General features: G+C 49.8%; 1 protein-coding gene across 5 annotated transcripts in view; it reads right to left on the reverse strand.

Annotated features, from left to right (window-relative positions):
- Window positions 1-13,333, reverse strand: part of arfgef3 (ARFGEF family member 3) — a 650,801-nt gene that overhangs the window by 38,580 nt on the left and 598,888 nt on the right. For all 5 annotated transcript variants that reach the window (XM_059986710.1, XM_059986711.1, XM_059986709.1 and 2 more), the window contains 2 exons: window positions 6,518-6,615; window positions 658-802 (listed from right to left, as the gene is read on the reverse strand). In XM_059986710.1, the coding sequence (XP_059842693.1) occupies window positions 658-802; window positions 6,518-6,615 (243 nt within the window). The remainder of the gene's footprint in view (window positions 1-657; window positions 803-6,517; window positions 6,616-13,333) is intronic.

The raw sequence follows: 13,333 nt of genomic DNA on the forward strand, positions 1-13,333 counted from the left end.
ATCCATGACACGCAGTGCCCACCACTCACCCACAACACACCCGGGCACTTGAGTGATTTTCACCCTGTCGACAGGGGACAGTGGGGCAAGAAAGGTCTCTGTGAAACACACCTTCCACAGCTCGGTAAGAAAACGTGACGCAGATTACACGCTGCCACGTGCCTGTGATGCTGCCGCAGGTGGGCAAGTTACTGGTCACTGTGAATTACTTCTAGTGCATAGGTCAGTAGTGCAATCCAGGACCGAGTTATTGGAGAATACAACGGGATTCATGTAGATGTTCGATGGGCAGCAGGTCGATGGCCAAGGGTCAACTAGAACCTGCTGGCTCTTCTACAAACATCAGGCACTTAGACATAGAACGTGATTCATAATTCACAGTTTCTAAAATCTTCTGATCTAAAACAAAGGTTGCAGCACAGTACCGGTCTTTCAGCCTACAAAGTTGTGCAAAGCTTTTAACCTACTCGAAGATCTATCTAACCCTTCAAAACCCTCCGTTTCTCCACCATTCATGTGCTTATTTGAGAGTTTCTTAAATGCCCCTAATGTAGCTGCCTCTACCGTCATCCCTGGTAGTGGGTCCCACACGTTCACCACTCTCTCACTGACATTTAACATCCCCAGAATACCCGAGACAAAAGCTGGGTTTCCCACCTGTGTCATCATCGAACTCGTTGAGGGCAGCCTCGATCCCGTCCTCGCTGCTCAGTGACCTCTCCAGGCCTTTGAAGGGGAAGCTGGTGAACTGAGCCCCGTGGAAAATGGGTTTCGAAGGCATCTTGTAGATCTTAGCCAGTAACTAGGCAGCAGCAAGCAGACACGACAGCAATCAAAGATTAATTAGAACATCTCAGAACAACAGTTCATTGCTTCCTGTTGGATTTCATCACTTACCCCTTCACAGGGGTAAAGCAGCATTTATTGCCCATTCCCTGCGCAGTAGAACTGGGGAAGTATTTAATTAGGGCAGGGTGAATTACGACGATATTAGGCAGGAACTTGGGAGTGTAAATTGGGACCAGAGGCACTGAAGAAAATAGACAATGGAAACGCGGCCTTGCATGGGGTTCTGAAATGTTTGTTCCACTGAGGCAGGGGAAGGATGGTAGGATGAAGGAACCATAGTTGTCAAAAGATACGGAAGAAGAAAGCATAATTAAGGTTTAGGAAACACGAATCAGACAGGACTCTGAAGAGTGGAGAAGATTAACAGGTCAGCACAACATCGTGCGCCAAAGTGCTTGCTCTGCTACACTTTCTAACAACACGAAATGTATTGATTTAAGGGCTCCCTCGGAAGACAATCAAGGGCCACTCAACTGCTTTGAATATGGTGCCATGTATAGGGCAGAAATCTGGAGACAGACTTCCTCCCTGAAGGGCATTAATGAAACAATTTTTTAAAAATAACACCCCAATAGTTCTATAGATACTGTGATAATTTCAAATTGCCATTGAGTTTCCCGGCTGCTTATAAGACCATGACACAGAAGCAGAACTTGGCCATTCAGCCCATCGAGTCTGCTCCACTGTTCCACCATTGCTGATTTATTACCCTTCTCAACCCCAGTCTCCTGCCTCCTCCCTGTAACCTTTGATGCCCTGACTAATCATGAACCTGTCAACTTCTGCTTTAAACGTACTCACTGACTTGGCCTCCACAGCCATCAGTGGCAACAAAATCTACAGATTCCTCACCAATTTCCTCATCTCTGTTCTACACAGACGTCCCTCTAGTCTGAGGCTGTGCATGCTGCTCCTAGACTCCCCCACTATAGGAAACATCCTCTCCACATCCACTCTATCTGTGTCCTCTGGTCCTAGACTCCCCCACTATAAGAAACATCCTCTACACATCCACTCTATCTGTGTCCTCTGGTCCGAGAATCACCCACTATAGGAAACATCCTCTCCACATCCACTTTATCTATGTCCTCTAGTCCTAGACTCCCCCACCATAGGAAACATCTTCTCCACATCCACTTTATCTATGTCCTCTGGTCCTAGACTCCCCACTATAGGAAAGATCCTCTCCACATCCACTCTATCTGTGTCCTCTGGTCCTAGACTCCCCCACTATAGGAAAAATCCTCTCCACATCCACTTTATCTATGTCCTCTAGTCCTAGACTCCCCCACCATAGGAAACATCTTCTCCACATCCACTTTATCTATGTCCTCTGGTCCTAGACTCCCCACTATAGGAAAGATCCTCTCCACATCCACTCTATCTGTGTCCTCTAGTCCTAGACTCCCCCACCATTGGAAACATCTTCTCCACATCCACTTTATCTATGTCCTCTGGTCCTAGACTCCCCACTATAGGAAAGATCCTCTCCACATCCACTCTATCTGTGTCCTCTGGTCCTAGACTCCCCCACTACAGGAAACATCCTCTCCACATCCACTCTATCAGTGTCCTCTGGTCCTTGACTCCCCCACTATAGGAAACATCCTCTCCACATCCACTCTATCTGTGTCCTCTGGTCCTAGACTCCCCCACTATAGGAAACATCCTCTCCACATCCACTCTATCTGGGACTTCCAATGTTCGGTAGGTTTCGATGAGATTCTCCTCTCATCCTGATGTGAGTTGAGTCTGTATTGTGCCATTAGCCCAGAGCCCCAGATTACTAGCCTCACTCCTGAGATCTAAGCACAAACTCCGAGCAGGAATCCCTGAGCTGTTGGTAAATTCCTCCGTCTCCGCCGCATCTGCTCTCAGGGTGAGGCTTTTCATTCCAGGACGAAGGAGATGCCCTCCTTTTTTAAACAAAGGGGCTTCCCTTCTTCCACCATCAACTCTGCTCTCAAACCCATCTCTCCCATTCCCCGCACATCTACCCTCACTCCATCCGCCCACTCAGGATAGGGTTCCCCTTGTCCTCACCTACCACCCCACCAGCCTCCAGGTCCAACGTATAATTCTCCCTAACTTCCGCCACCTCCAACGGGATCCCACTACTAAGCACATCTTTCCCACCCCCCCTTTCTGCTTTCCTCAGGGATTGCTCCCTACGCGACTCCCTTGTCCACTCGTCCCCCCCCCCCCATCCCTTCCCACCGATCTCCCTCCTGGCACTTATCCTTGTAAACAGAACAAGTGCTACACCTGCCCTTACACTTCCTCCCTCACCACCATTCAGGGCCCCAGACAGTCCTTCACCTGTGAGTCGGCTGGTGTGGTATACTGCGTCCGGTGCTCCTGGTGTGGCCTTTTATATATTGGTGAGACCTGATGCAGACTGGGAGACCATTTCGCTGAACACTTACCCTCTGTCCTCCAGAGAAAGCAGGATCTCCCAGTGGCCACACATTTTAATTCCACGTCCCATTCCCATTCTGATATGTCTATCCATGGCCTCCTCTACTGTCAAAATGAATCCAACACTCAGGTTGGAGGAACAACACCTTATATACCGGCTGGGTAGCCTCCAACCTGATGGCATGAACATTGACTTCTCTAACTTCCGTTAATGCCCCTCCTCCCCTTCTTACCCCATCCCTGACATATTTAGTTGTTTGCCTGTTCTCCATCTCCCTCTGGTGTCCCCCCACCTTTCTTTCTCCTGAGGCCTCCCGTCCCATGATCCTTTCCCTTCTCCAGCTCTGTATCACTTTCGCCAATCACCTTTCCAGCTCTTAGCTTCATTCCACCCCCTCCGGTCTTCTATCGTTTCGCATTTCCCCCTCCCCCCTCTACTTTCAAATCTCTTAGTATCTTTCCTTTCCGTTAGTCCTGACGAAGGGTCTTGGCCCGAAACGTCGACAGTGCTTCTCCTTATAGATGCTGTCTGGCCTGCTGTGTTCCACCAGCATTTTGTGTGTGTTGTTGGTAATGTTGTCTTTTGGATAGAACATTATACTGAAGCCACGTCAGCTGGTTGTAAAGGGAACATAATACTGGGCTCAATATTTGTAGATCAGGTAGTAACAGAAAGGGAGCTACAAATAAACTGCTCGGGGAACTCAGCGACTCAAGCAGCATCTTTGGGAGGGAAGGAATTGTCTACATTTTGGGTCCCGGTACGAAGCTTCAACCTGAAATGTCGACAATTCCTTTCCTTCCACAACTCTGAGTTCTTAAAGTGAACGGATTGAAGTTCCAGACTGCACCACCTACACTCCCCTGTTATCTTCAACAGAAAGGAGATTAAGACAAGTAAATTAACTGAAGTGTTGAATGCACATGAGGGATGGGACAGGATGAAGGGGCCAAATGGACTCTTGTTCCTAATTGGAAAGATAAACTTTGTCCTAGATAGTGGACATACACTGATCTTCACACCACTAACACAGCATCTTTTAAATCCACCTGGCCAACGCATATGGCTTCATGCTAAAGGCTCATCTGAAGTCACTTCTAACTGCGCAGCTTTCACGATTCTGCAGAAGTACCTGCAGTCAGACTGGGACTCCAAATCTTCTGAATCAGAGCTAAGGGGTGCAGTCTGCTGAGCCAAAACCAGGACATCACCGTCACTAGCAACATCCACATTTAGGACGAAACAGGCACCTCGGCCCATGAGTCTGTGCCAACCACCAACCTCGGCCCATGAGTCTATGTCGACCGCCAACCTCGGCCCATCGAGTCTGTGCCAACCGCCAACCTCGGCCCATCGAGTCTGTGCCGACCGCCAACCTCGGCCCATTGAGTCTATGCCATCAACCTTGGCCCATGAGTCTATGCCATCAACCTCGGCCCATGAGTCTATGCCATCAACCTCGGCCCATGAGTCTATGCCATCAACCTCGGCCCATGAGTCTATGCCAACAACCTCGGCCCATTGAGCCTATGCCATCAACCTCGGCCCATTGAGTCTATGCCATCAACCTCGGCCCATGAGTCTATGCCATCAACCTCGGCCCATTGAGTTAATGCCATCAACCTCGGCCCATTGAGTTAATGCCATCAACCTCGGCCCATCGAGTCCGTGCCGACCGCCTACCTCGGCCCATCGAGTCTGTGCCGACCGCCAACCTCGGCCCATCGAGTCTGTGCCGACCGCCAACCTCGGCCCATCGAGTCTGTGCCGACCGCCAACCTCGGCCCATGAGTCTTTGCCAACTGCCAACCTCGGCCCATGAGCCTATGCCATCAACCTCGGCCCATGAGTCTATGCAATCAACCTCGGCCCATTGAGCCTATGCAATCAACCTCGGCCCATTGAGCCTATGCCATCAACCTCGGCCCATTGAGTTTATGCCATCAACCTCGGCCCATGAGTCTATGCCATCAACCTCGGCCCATTGAGTTTATGCCATCAACCTCGGCCCATTGAGTCTATGCCATCAACCTCGGCCCATGAGTCTATGCCATCAACCTCGGCCCATTGAGTCTATGCCATCAACCTCGGCCCATTGAGCCTATGCCATCAACCTCGGCCCATTGAGTTAATGCCATCAACCTCGGCCCATTGAGCCTATGCCATCAACCTCGGTCCATCCAGTCTGTGCCGACCATCAACCTCCGCCCATTTTACACTAACCCCATAAATCCCGCTGATTCATACTCCCCATGTTCCCATCGCCTCTTCTGGGATTTTCTCACCCATCCACCCCAGTGATTACCCATTCCCAAATGTCTTTGACTGGATTTCCAGGCTAGTTCTGTTGTACCTGGGATACAGCAGGGCATCGGGATGTGTTGGGGGCACAGTGGCAAGGTGGGCTGGAATGGGGGGGGAGCAGAGGCTGGGGAGGGTGGGGTAGGGAGAGGGGGAGACACACCAACACAGGGTAAGGAGTCTGATGGGAACAGAGAGGAAACTTTGCTATTGAGAATGTGAGGAGAGACTGCAGAATTTGTGAGCAACACACACAAAATGCTGGAGGAGCTCAGCAGGCCAGGCAACATCGATGGAAAGAAATACAGTCCTTCAGCAGGACAGGGAAAAAAAGCTGAGGAGTGGATTGAAAAGGTAGGGGGAGGGGAGAGAGAACAGGAGATGATAGGCGAAACCAGGAGGGGCAGGGCTGAAGTAAAGAGTTGGGAAGTTGATTGGTGAAAGAGATACGGGGTTGGAGAAGGGGGAGTCTGATAGGAGAGGACAGAAGCCATGGAAGAAAGTAAAAGGGGGGGGGGAGCACCAGAGGGAGCTGATGGGCAGGCAAGGAGACAAGGTGAGAGAGGGTAAAGGGGATGGGGAATGGTGAGGAGGGGCATTAACGGAAGTTTGAGTAATCGATGTTCATGCCACCGGGTGGGGGCCTCCCAGACGGGTGTTGTTCCTCCAACCCGAGTGTGGCCTCATCGTGACAGTGGAGGAGGCCATGGATAGACATTGCGAGGAAGTACCCTATGAAAAATTTACTTGCTGGCACCGAGTGCAAGATGCAGCTTGGAAACTGCTGAATCCGGTTCCTCTCCTTACTTTGCCTCCGATAGTCAAACACACCACTTACAAAGCCGGCGGGAAGGAGTTCCGGGAAACATCAGGAATGGTTACTTAAGCAAGAAAAAACCACGACGCAGAGGGACTGGCTCCCGAGGGGATGTCTAGGTAGGCGCATACCTGAGAACATTTCCGGAGGTAATCCAGGGCGGGAAGGCATAAGTCCGAAGAACTGGATCCTGGGTAGCAATTCCCTATCTCTCTACAATCTTCACCACCTTCAAACACACAATAAAGTTAAATATAGTCATTCGCAATCTTACAAAAAAACAAGGTACTGCTTGGTCTTTGCATTTCCCCACATCTGGCCCACTTTCCTCCTCCCTGCTTTAAACCGCTCTTTCGGTCTGTCGTGAGCAGTCAGAGGGCTGATAGTTTTAAGGCTAGCTTTTGCCGATGGCTCCCCAAAGCGGACCACAACTCTGTCGTGGCTCGGAGGCTTGCGTGCCTCGATGACCTGGAGAGCTACACTGGCTGCAGTCAGGGCCTCGAGTGTCGTCAAGCAGGTCAGAGGGCAGAGACCAGGCCAAGAGTGGTCTACCACTCCTCCAAGTTCATGGATTCAGCTTTTAGGGCTAGCAACCCTGACTGGTCAAACGAATGGAAACAGCAATGAGGAATCCTTCTACGAGGGGTGATTGATCAGTTTGTGGCCCAAGGCAGGAGGAGTCAATTTTAGAAAACCTAGCACATTTATTTTTCAGCATAGTCCCCTCCTACATGTACACACTTCGTCCAGCGGTCATGGTGCAAACGGATCCCTTCTTTGTAGAAGTCGGCGTCTTGCACCTCCAGTAGTGATCGACAGCTTGGTGATCTATAAATTCATGGCCCAAGGTTGGAGATGAGTTATACAGCTCTCGTTAAATGCACATGCAGATCAACTCTTTGATTGATTATGCAGAAAGTTTGAAGTTGATAACTCATCTCCTTCGACCTCAGGCCACAAACTTGTCAATCACCCCTCATATATCTGTGTGACAGTATGGCCAGTCAGAGATGGAGGACCTTCAATGCTAACAGTATAACAGGGAGTAAGTTGCCAACGGTTACCGAACGTGTAAGTGGCCCAGACCCCCAGTGAAACCGCTCCATTCATGGTATACTAAGGGGTGATTCACTGTGGGACTCTTTCAGGAATTCGTGGGGAATCTCAGGCGAAAATACATTTTCTGCTGATGGGAGAGTCCAGGACAGCAGCTCCAGACATTTATCATGGAGTCTCAGAGTACTACAGCCCAGTAAAAGGCCCTTTGGCCCAACCAATCCATGCTGTCCACAGCATTCCCTCTGTGTAAAGAGGCTACCTCGCAGATCTCTTTTAAATCTCTCCCCTCCTATCCTGTATCTACATTCTCTGGTTTTGTCCTGAGGAAAAGATTCAAGCCTATTTATCACTTGTACATCAAAACGTACAGTGAAATGTGTCATTTGTGTTAAAAACAAACACATCCGTGAGTGTGTTGGGCACAGCCCACAAATGTAGTGCACATTCCAGCGCCAACACAGCATGCCAACAATGCTCAGTAGAATGAGAACTCTTACTCTAGAACCTGGTGCCAATTTGCCAACCCGGAGGAGGTAGGGGGTAGTGAAGGGACCCGCCTTCACCCACTCTGGTCTGCTGGCCCAACGTCTGGCTGGGCACGCAGACCTGGCCCACAGATGCCCCACGTCCACATTGCTGACCCTCAAACATAGAGTGGAAACTTAAGACTGCAGCCTGACCTCCAACTCCCCACACACTTGGCTCTAAACCCTAATCTGACCCTTAACTCCCCAGACCATCCCTAAAATCTAAAAGGCAACTAGATCTGAGCCACAACCTCAATGGACATCACTGCCTGGCACCATGTAAGATATCTTATTCGTATCTCCCATTGTTTTATGAACTTCTGAGGTCACCTCTCATTCTCCTGGGCATAAAGATCCAGTGTGGCCAATCTCTCCCTGCAACCCAAGCCCTCCTAGTCCCGGCATCATCCTTGGAAATCTCCTCTGCAGCCAGACAATGTCTTTGCTATAACAGTGAGTACAAAACTGCAGATGCAAGACGAGAGTTTCTTGGAGACAGTACTGATCTGGCAAGCTGTTCAAAGTCCAACATTCCCTCAACTTTTTTACAGCTGCATGGACAAACCATCGCCTTAAGCAGGAGATTTTTACACGGCCCGAAAATGGCACAACAATTTAAATGATTTTTATAATATACACACCATCAATATTTAGAATGAAAATGAAAAAACACATACTTTTGATTTTAGTAATTAATTGAAGGGTATAATGAAATATAGTACAAGGGGAATCTTTCACATTTCGCAAACTGTTTCTCATCTGTCTTTATTAAAGATCCATTATCTATTAACACTGTACAGATTAATTTTGCATCCAGATGAAAGACACATCTTAATCCTCATTAAATCATCCAAACTTTCCACTTCTAGTCTGTTCCTGGGTTTACCTTTGATTGAATTCATAAGAGTGAATCCACATTCACAGCCACTTGAAGCTTGAAGCGTTTTAACAATCTCACCAAGAATTAACAGTTCTTCAAATTCTTTGTTTCTAAGCATATAGTTTAAAACATCCGTGAATATCTTAATTGAGCTGGTCTCAACTTACTCAGAAACAGTACATTTGAAATCATAGTATTGCTGCAATACTTTTGAGGCAACACCTGTCATAATTCATAATAGTTGACATAAATTTCAAAACTATGTTGGTACAATTTAAAAATCATAGTAACATTACCTAAAAGGAATTTCCAGCTGTGCAGCAACAGAGGCTATGTGCATGGGAGCGTTGCCCACACAGCTTAACGGGAACAGCGCCAAAGTTTCACAAATGCCAACTGTTCACAACAGTGTGCAGAGGAGGACTAGAGAGGCTGACCCTGTGAGCTCAGGCGGTGGCTTGTTCTGGTTCTGCACTCAGCTTTCTATGCCTGCTCAAGTCTTACGGCTTGATATATTTGGATAAGTCTCCAGTCTTGATGACTATAGGAGACTAATGCTGATGCACAGAGGCTTCAGCAGAACGACACGAGATTAAACCTTACGACAAAGGAGAATAGTTTGGACATTTTTTGGACTGTTTTGGACTGAATCTGCTCCGCCATTCATCACGGCTGATCTCAACCCCGCTCTCCAGCCTTCTCCCCATAACCTTTGACACCCTTGCAAATCACCCCCTTTTTAAAAACACTCATATACTTGGCCTCCACTGCCATCTGTAGTAATGAATTCCACAGATTCACCAACCTCTGGCTAAAGAAATTCCTCCTCAGCTCTGTTCTAAAGGGACGCCCTTGTGTTTTGGGGCTGTTCCCCTCTGATCCTAGAATCTTTACCTATAAGGAAACATCCTCCCCATGTCCATTGTCCTAAACTCCAGTGAGTATGGGCCCGGAGTCATCAAATGCACCCCATACATTAACCCTTTCATTCCTGGGACTATTCTTGTAAGCCTCCTCAGGATGGGGAACACTTTCCCACAAGAAACAATGGATCCTAGCACGGCTGTTAGATTCTTTACTAGCTGGAGAGATGCAGCCTAGTCAAGTTGATCTCAACTAAAATGGCAAGAAGCTACACGTTCTGATTCAGATTTATTTATCACATGTACAACAGCAGCAAATCTTGCCCTAGCCTTCCTTCCCACCCACAGAGACAGTCCTCCAACCCCAGCACAGTGAACTCCCAGATTCTCAGACACTGGGCTTTGACTACACCCCAGCGGAAACACAGACTTGCAGACCCAGGCTTCTGCAATCTTCTGATCGACCCCAGGACTCACAAATGACAATAACCGAGGAGCCTGGATGAGAATGCCGAGTACTAGGCCTTGAATGCTGGACTTGCTGGTGACAGCACCAAGAGCGCTAGGCCTCGAACACCAGTCTCACTGATGAATGGACTCTGACAGCAGGCCTCGCATTCCTGACTTGCTGATGATGGGACCGAGAACTCGAGGCCTCAAATGGCAATGAATGGTCCTTGAACACAAGGCCTCGAACTCCAGTCTCGCTGATTTGTGTACAAGGAGGTCACCGGCCCTCACGACTCCCGCTCGCATGGAACTGCAATCCCGGAACATGCTAGCAACTCGCTGACCTGCTCGAGGGTGTAACCCTTACCCAACAGGCTGGTATATGTCTAGGGGAAAAAGGAGATCCAGCCACTCACCAACCCACCTCCCGTACATGCAGGTGCTGTGAGAATCGAGTTAATGCCTCGCGCCCGCCAACAGTATCAAACCCACAACAAATACCGTTATGACATACACTTTAAAGAGTTTACTAAAATTAAAAGTGTAGTAGGCAATACAATATATATATATACACACAAGGAAAAAAACAAGAGGCTCCAACTTATCAAAGTTCAGTCTGTTCAGTGCACTCGTTGGAGCTCAATCAACGAACCAATCGACCCATCGTCGCTTGCCTCCGACCTCCACATCTTCGCCCCTAGGACCACGCCCGGGGGTCTTCCGAGCAGTGCCACGCACGTCCACCTTCCTCGACCTCTTCCTCCCGCCAACAAAAAAACCCGCGAAAACCCCTCCCCCAAGTTCCCAGCATCACAAGACACAATAACATTCCCCATTGATTAACAAGTGAATACAATTACCATATCAGCCATTCTAAAGTGAAACAACAGCGAGAGAAACACTTATCCGACAAAGAAACATTCCTACTTGTAACAAACCAAAGAGGCCATTTTGAGTAACATACCCAGGACATTGTACATTCTCTCCCCACCAGCAAATGTCATGCCCTCATGGCATTACTAGAGGTCCCCAAAGCTTCTTGCAACACACAAAACCCAACCCAGGTGCAGAAGGCAGTGACATAACTACCCAGAGCAGTAGAAATCACACTCGGTTCTCCCGGTACCACATATGTCAACCGCTCCGGGGGGCGCCTAATCCTCTGAGATCTCCATACCCCTTCTGCCCCACTGGGCTCCCTCGTCACCTGCGAACCCACTGTCTCGGACACCCCAGGTCTACCTGACAGACCCGCACCCCCTTCCTCACAGGGGTCCTCCCTCACCTGAGATCTCTCCCGCTCACGCTCGGGTTCCACCCTCTCTCCCACCAATGTAGGCTGCCTCTCCATCTGACCCTCAAGACCTTCCCTCCTCTCACCCAATTCAGTATGGGAAGGGCCAGGAGCCTCCTCTCCTGGTACTGGAGCACCAGCGAATGGGAACAGGGCCCACTCATCTGAGTCATCCTCCTCTGAATCGGTAGCCATTCCCGGGTGAGGGACCCATCCCCGCCCTTCAGCAGTGGGCTCTTCCCGTTCTCCGCGCCCTCGCAGAGTCCTTGTACTGGGCATAACCTCCCACTCGGGCTCCTTATCCACCTGCACCGCTTGACCCAGTGGCAGCAGGTGATTCCTATGGAGTACCTTGATAGGCCCTTTTCCATCCTCGGGTTTCACCCGGTAAACTGGCAGGTTCGGCATCTGGCTCTCTATTACATAGGGGCTGGCCGCCCATCGATCTGCCAACTTGTGCTTACCAGGGAGTCCCAAATTCCGTAAAAGGACCCGGTCGCCCGGCAATAATTGGACAAAATTCACCTTTCGATCATACCGCATCTTATTCTTCTGATTTTGTTTGGTAGCCGCCGCCTCGGCCAACTCGTACGCCCGCTGTAACTCCCTCTTCATGTCGGACAAGTACTTTAGATGGGACTTCCCGGGAAATTCACCCACTCCACCTCCAAAACACACATCAATGGGCAACCTCGCTTCCCGCCCGAACATCAGATAATAGGGCGAATACCCTGTAGCCTCATTGCGAGTACAATTGTAACAGTGAACCAATTGTCCAATATGACGACTCCACCTATTTTTCTGCCCAATCTCCAGCGTCCCGAGCATATCCAACAGGGTCCTGTTGAATCTCTCTGGCTGAGGGTCTCCCTGTGGGTGATAAGGGGTAGTCCTGGATTTCTCAACCCCAAGCATAGTCAGTAATTCCTGGATAAGGCGGCTCTCAAAGTCCCGCCCCTGATCACTATGGATTCGCCTGGGAAGGCCGTAATGCACAAAATACTTCTCCCATAACACCTTCGCCACTGTCGTCTCCTTCTGATCCTTGGTGGGAAATGCCTGAGCATAGCGAGTGTAATGATCGGTGATGACTAAGACTTTCGCGGTGTTGTTGGTGTCAGGCTCAATCGACAGGAAATCCATACATACCAGGTCCAGAGGTCCCGCACTCTGCAAGTGCGACAGTGGAGCCGCCAACGCTGGCAGGGTCTTCCTCTGGATGCAACGACGGCATCCCCTACAGTATTCTTCGACGTCCCCCCTCATCCGGGGCCAGTAGAACCGGTCTTTGAGTAATCCATATGTCTTTTCCACCCCCAAATGTCCAGAATCATCATGTAAGGCCTGGAGTACAGCCTGGCGATACTCCTCCGGCAGGACCAGTTGCCAACAGCGGGGTTGGTCCGGAGGCGTCGTTACCCGGTACAAGATTTTGTTCTTTAACTTCAACCGAGACCACTCCTTCAACAACAGAGGCACGCATGGGTGTTTCGCCTTCTCAGCCAACGCCCCGTCCCCCTTCTCGACCGCTCTCCACACTGTGCCAATGCCCGGGTCATTTTGCTGAGCAGTTGCCACTTCCCCTGGACTCAGTTCCGGCAACTGTTTAGTCCCCAGTGCGGTCAGGTCACAGTAAACTAGGGGTATGGCGTAGTCAAAAACCCCCAAATGGTCCACGGCTCGTTCCAGCCTCCCTCTTCCCTCGGCCTTCACAGTGATAGCAAACTGACACATCGCCTTCACTCCAGGGGCAGGGACACTCTCCCACTCCTCGTCCCTCTCCTCCTCCCCCGGCTCCCGACGAGACAATGCATCCGCATCGATATTCTTGCTTCCGGGGCGGTACCTCAGGCTGAAATCAGATACAGACAAGG

This window comes from Hypanus sabinus, chromosome 12, assembly GCF_030144855.1.
Source record: "Hypanus sabinus isolate sHypSab1 chromosome 12, sHypSab1.hap1, whole genome shotgun sequence".
Classification (NCBI taxonomy): Eukaryota; Metazoa; Chordata; class Chondrichthyes; order Myliobatiformes; family Dasyatidae; genus Hypanus; species Hypanus sabinus.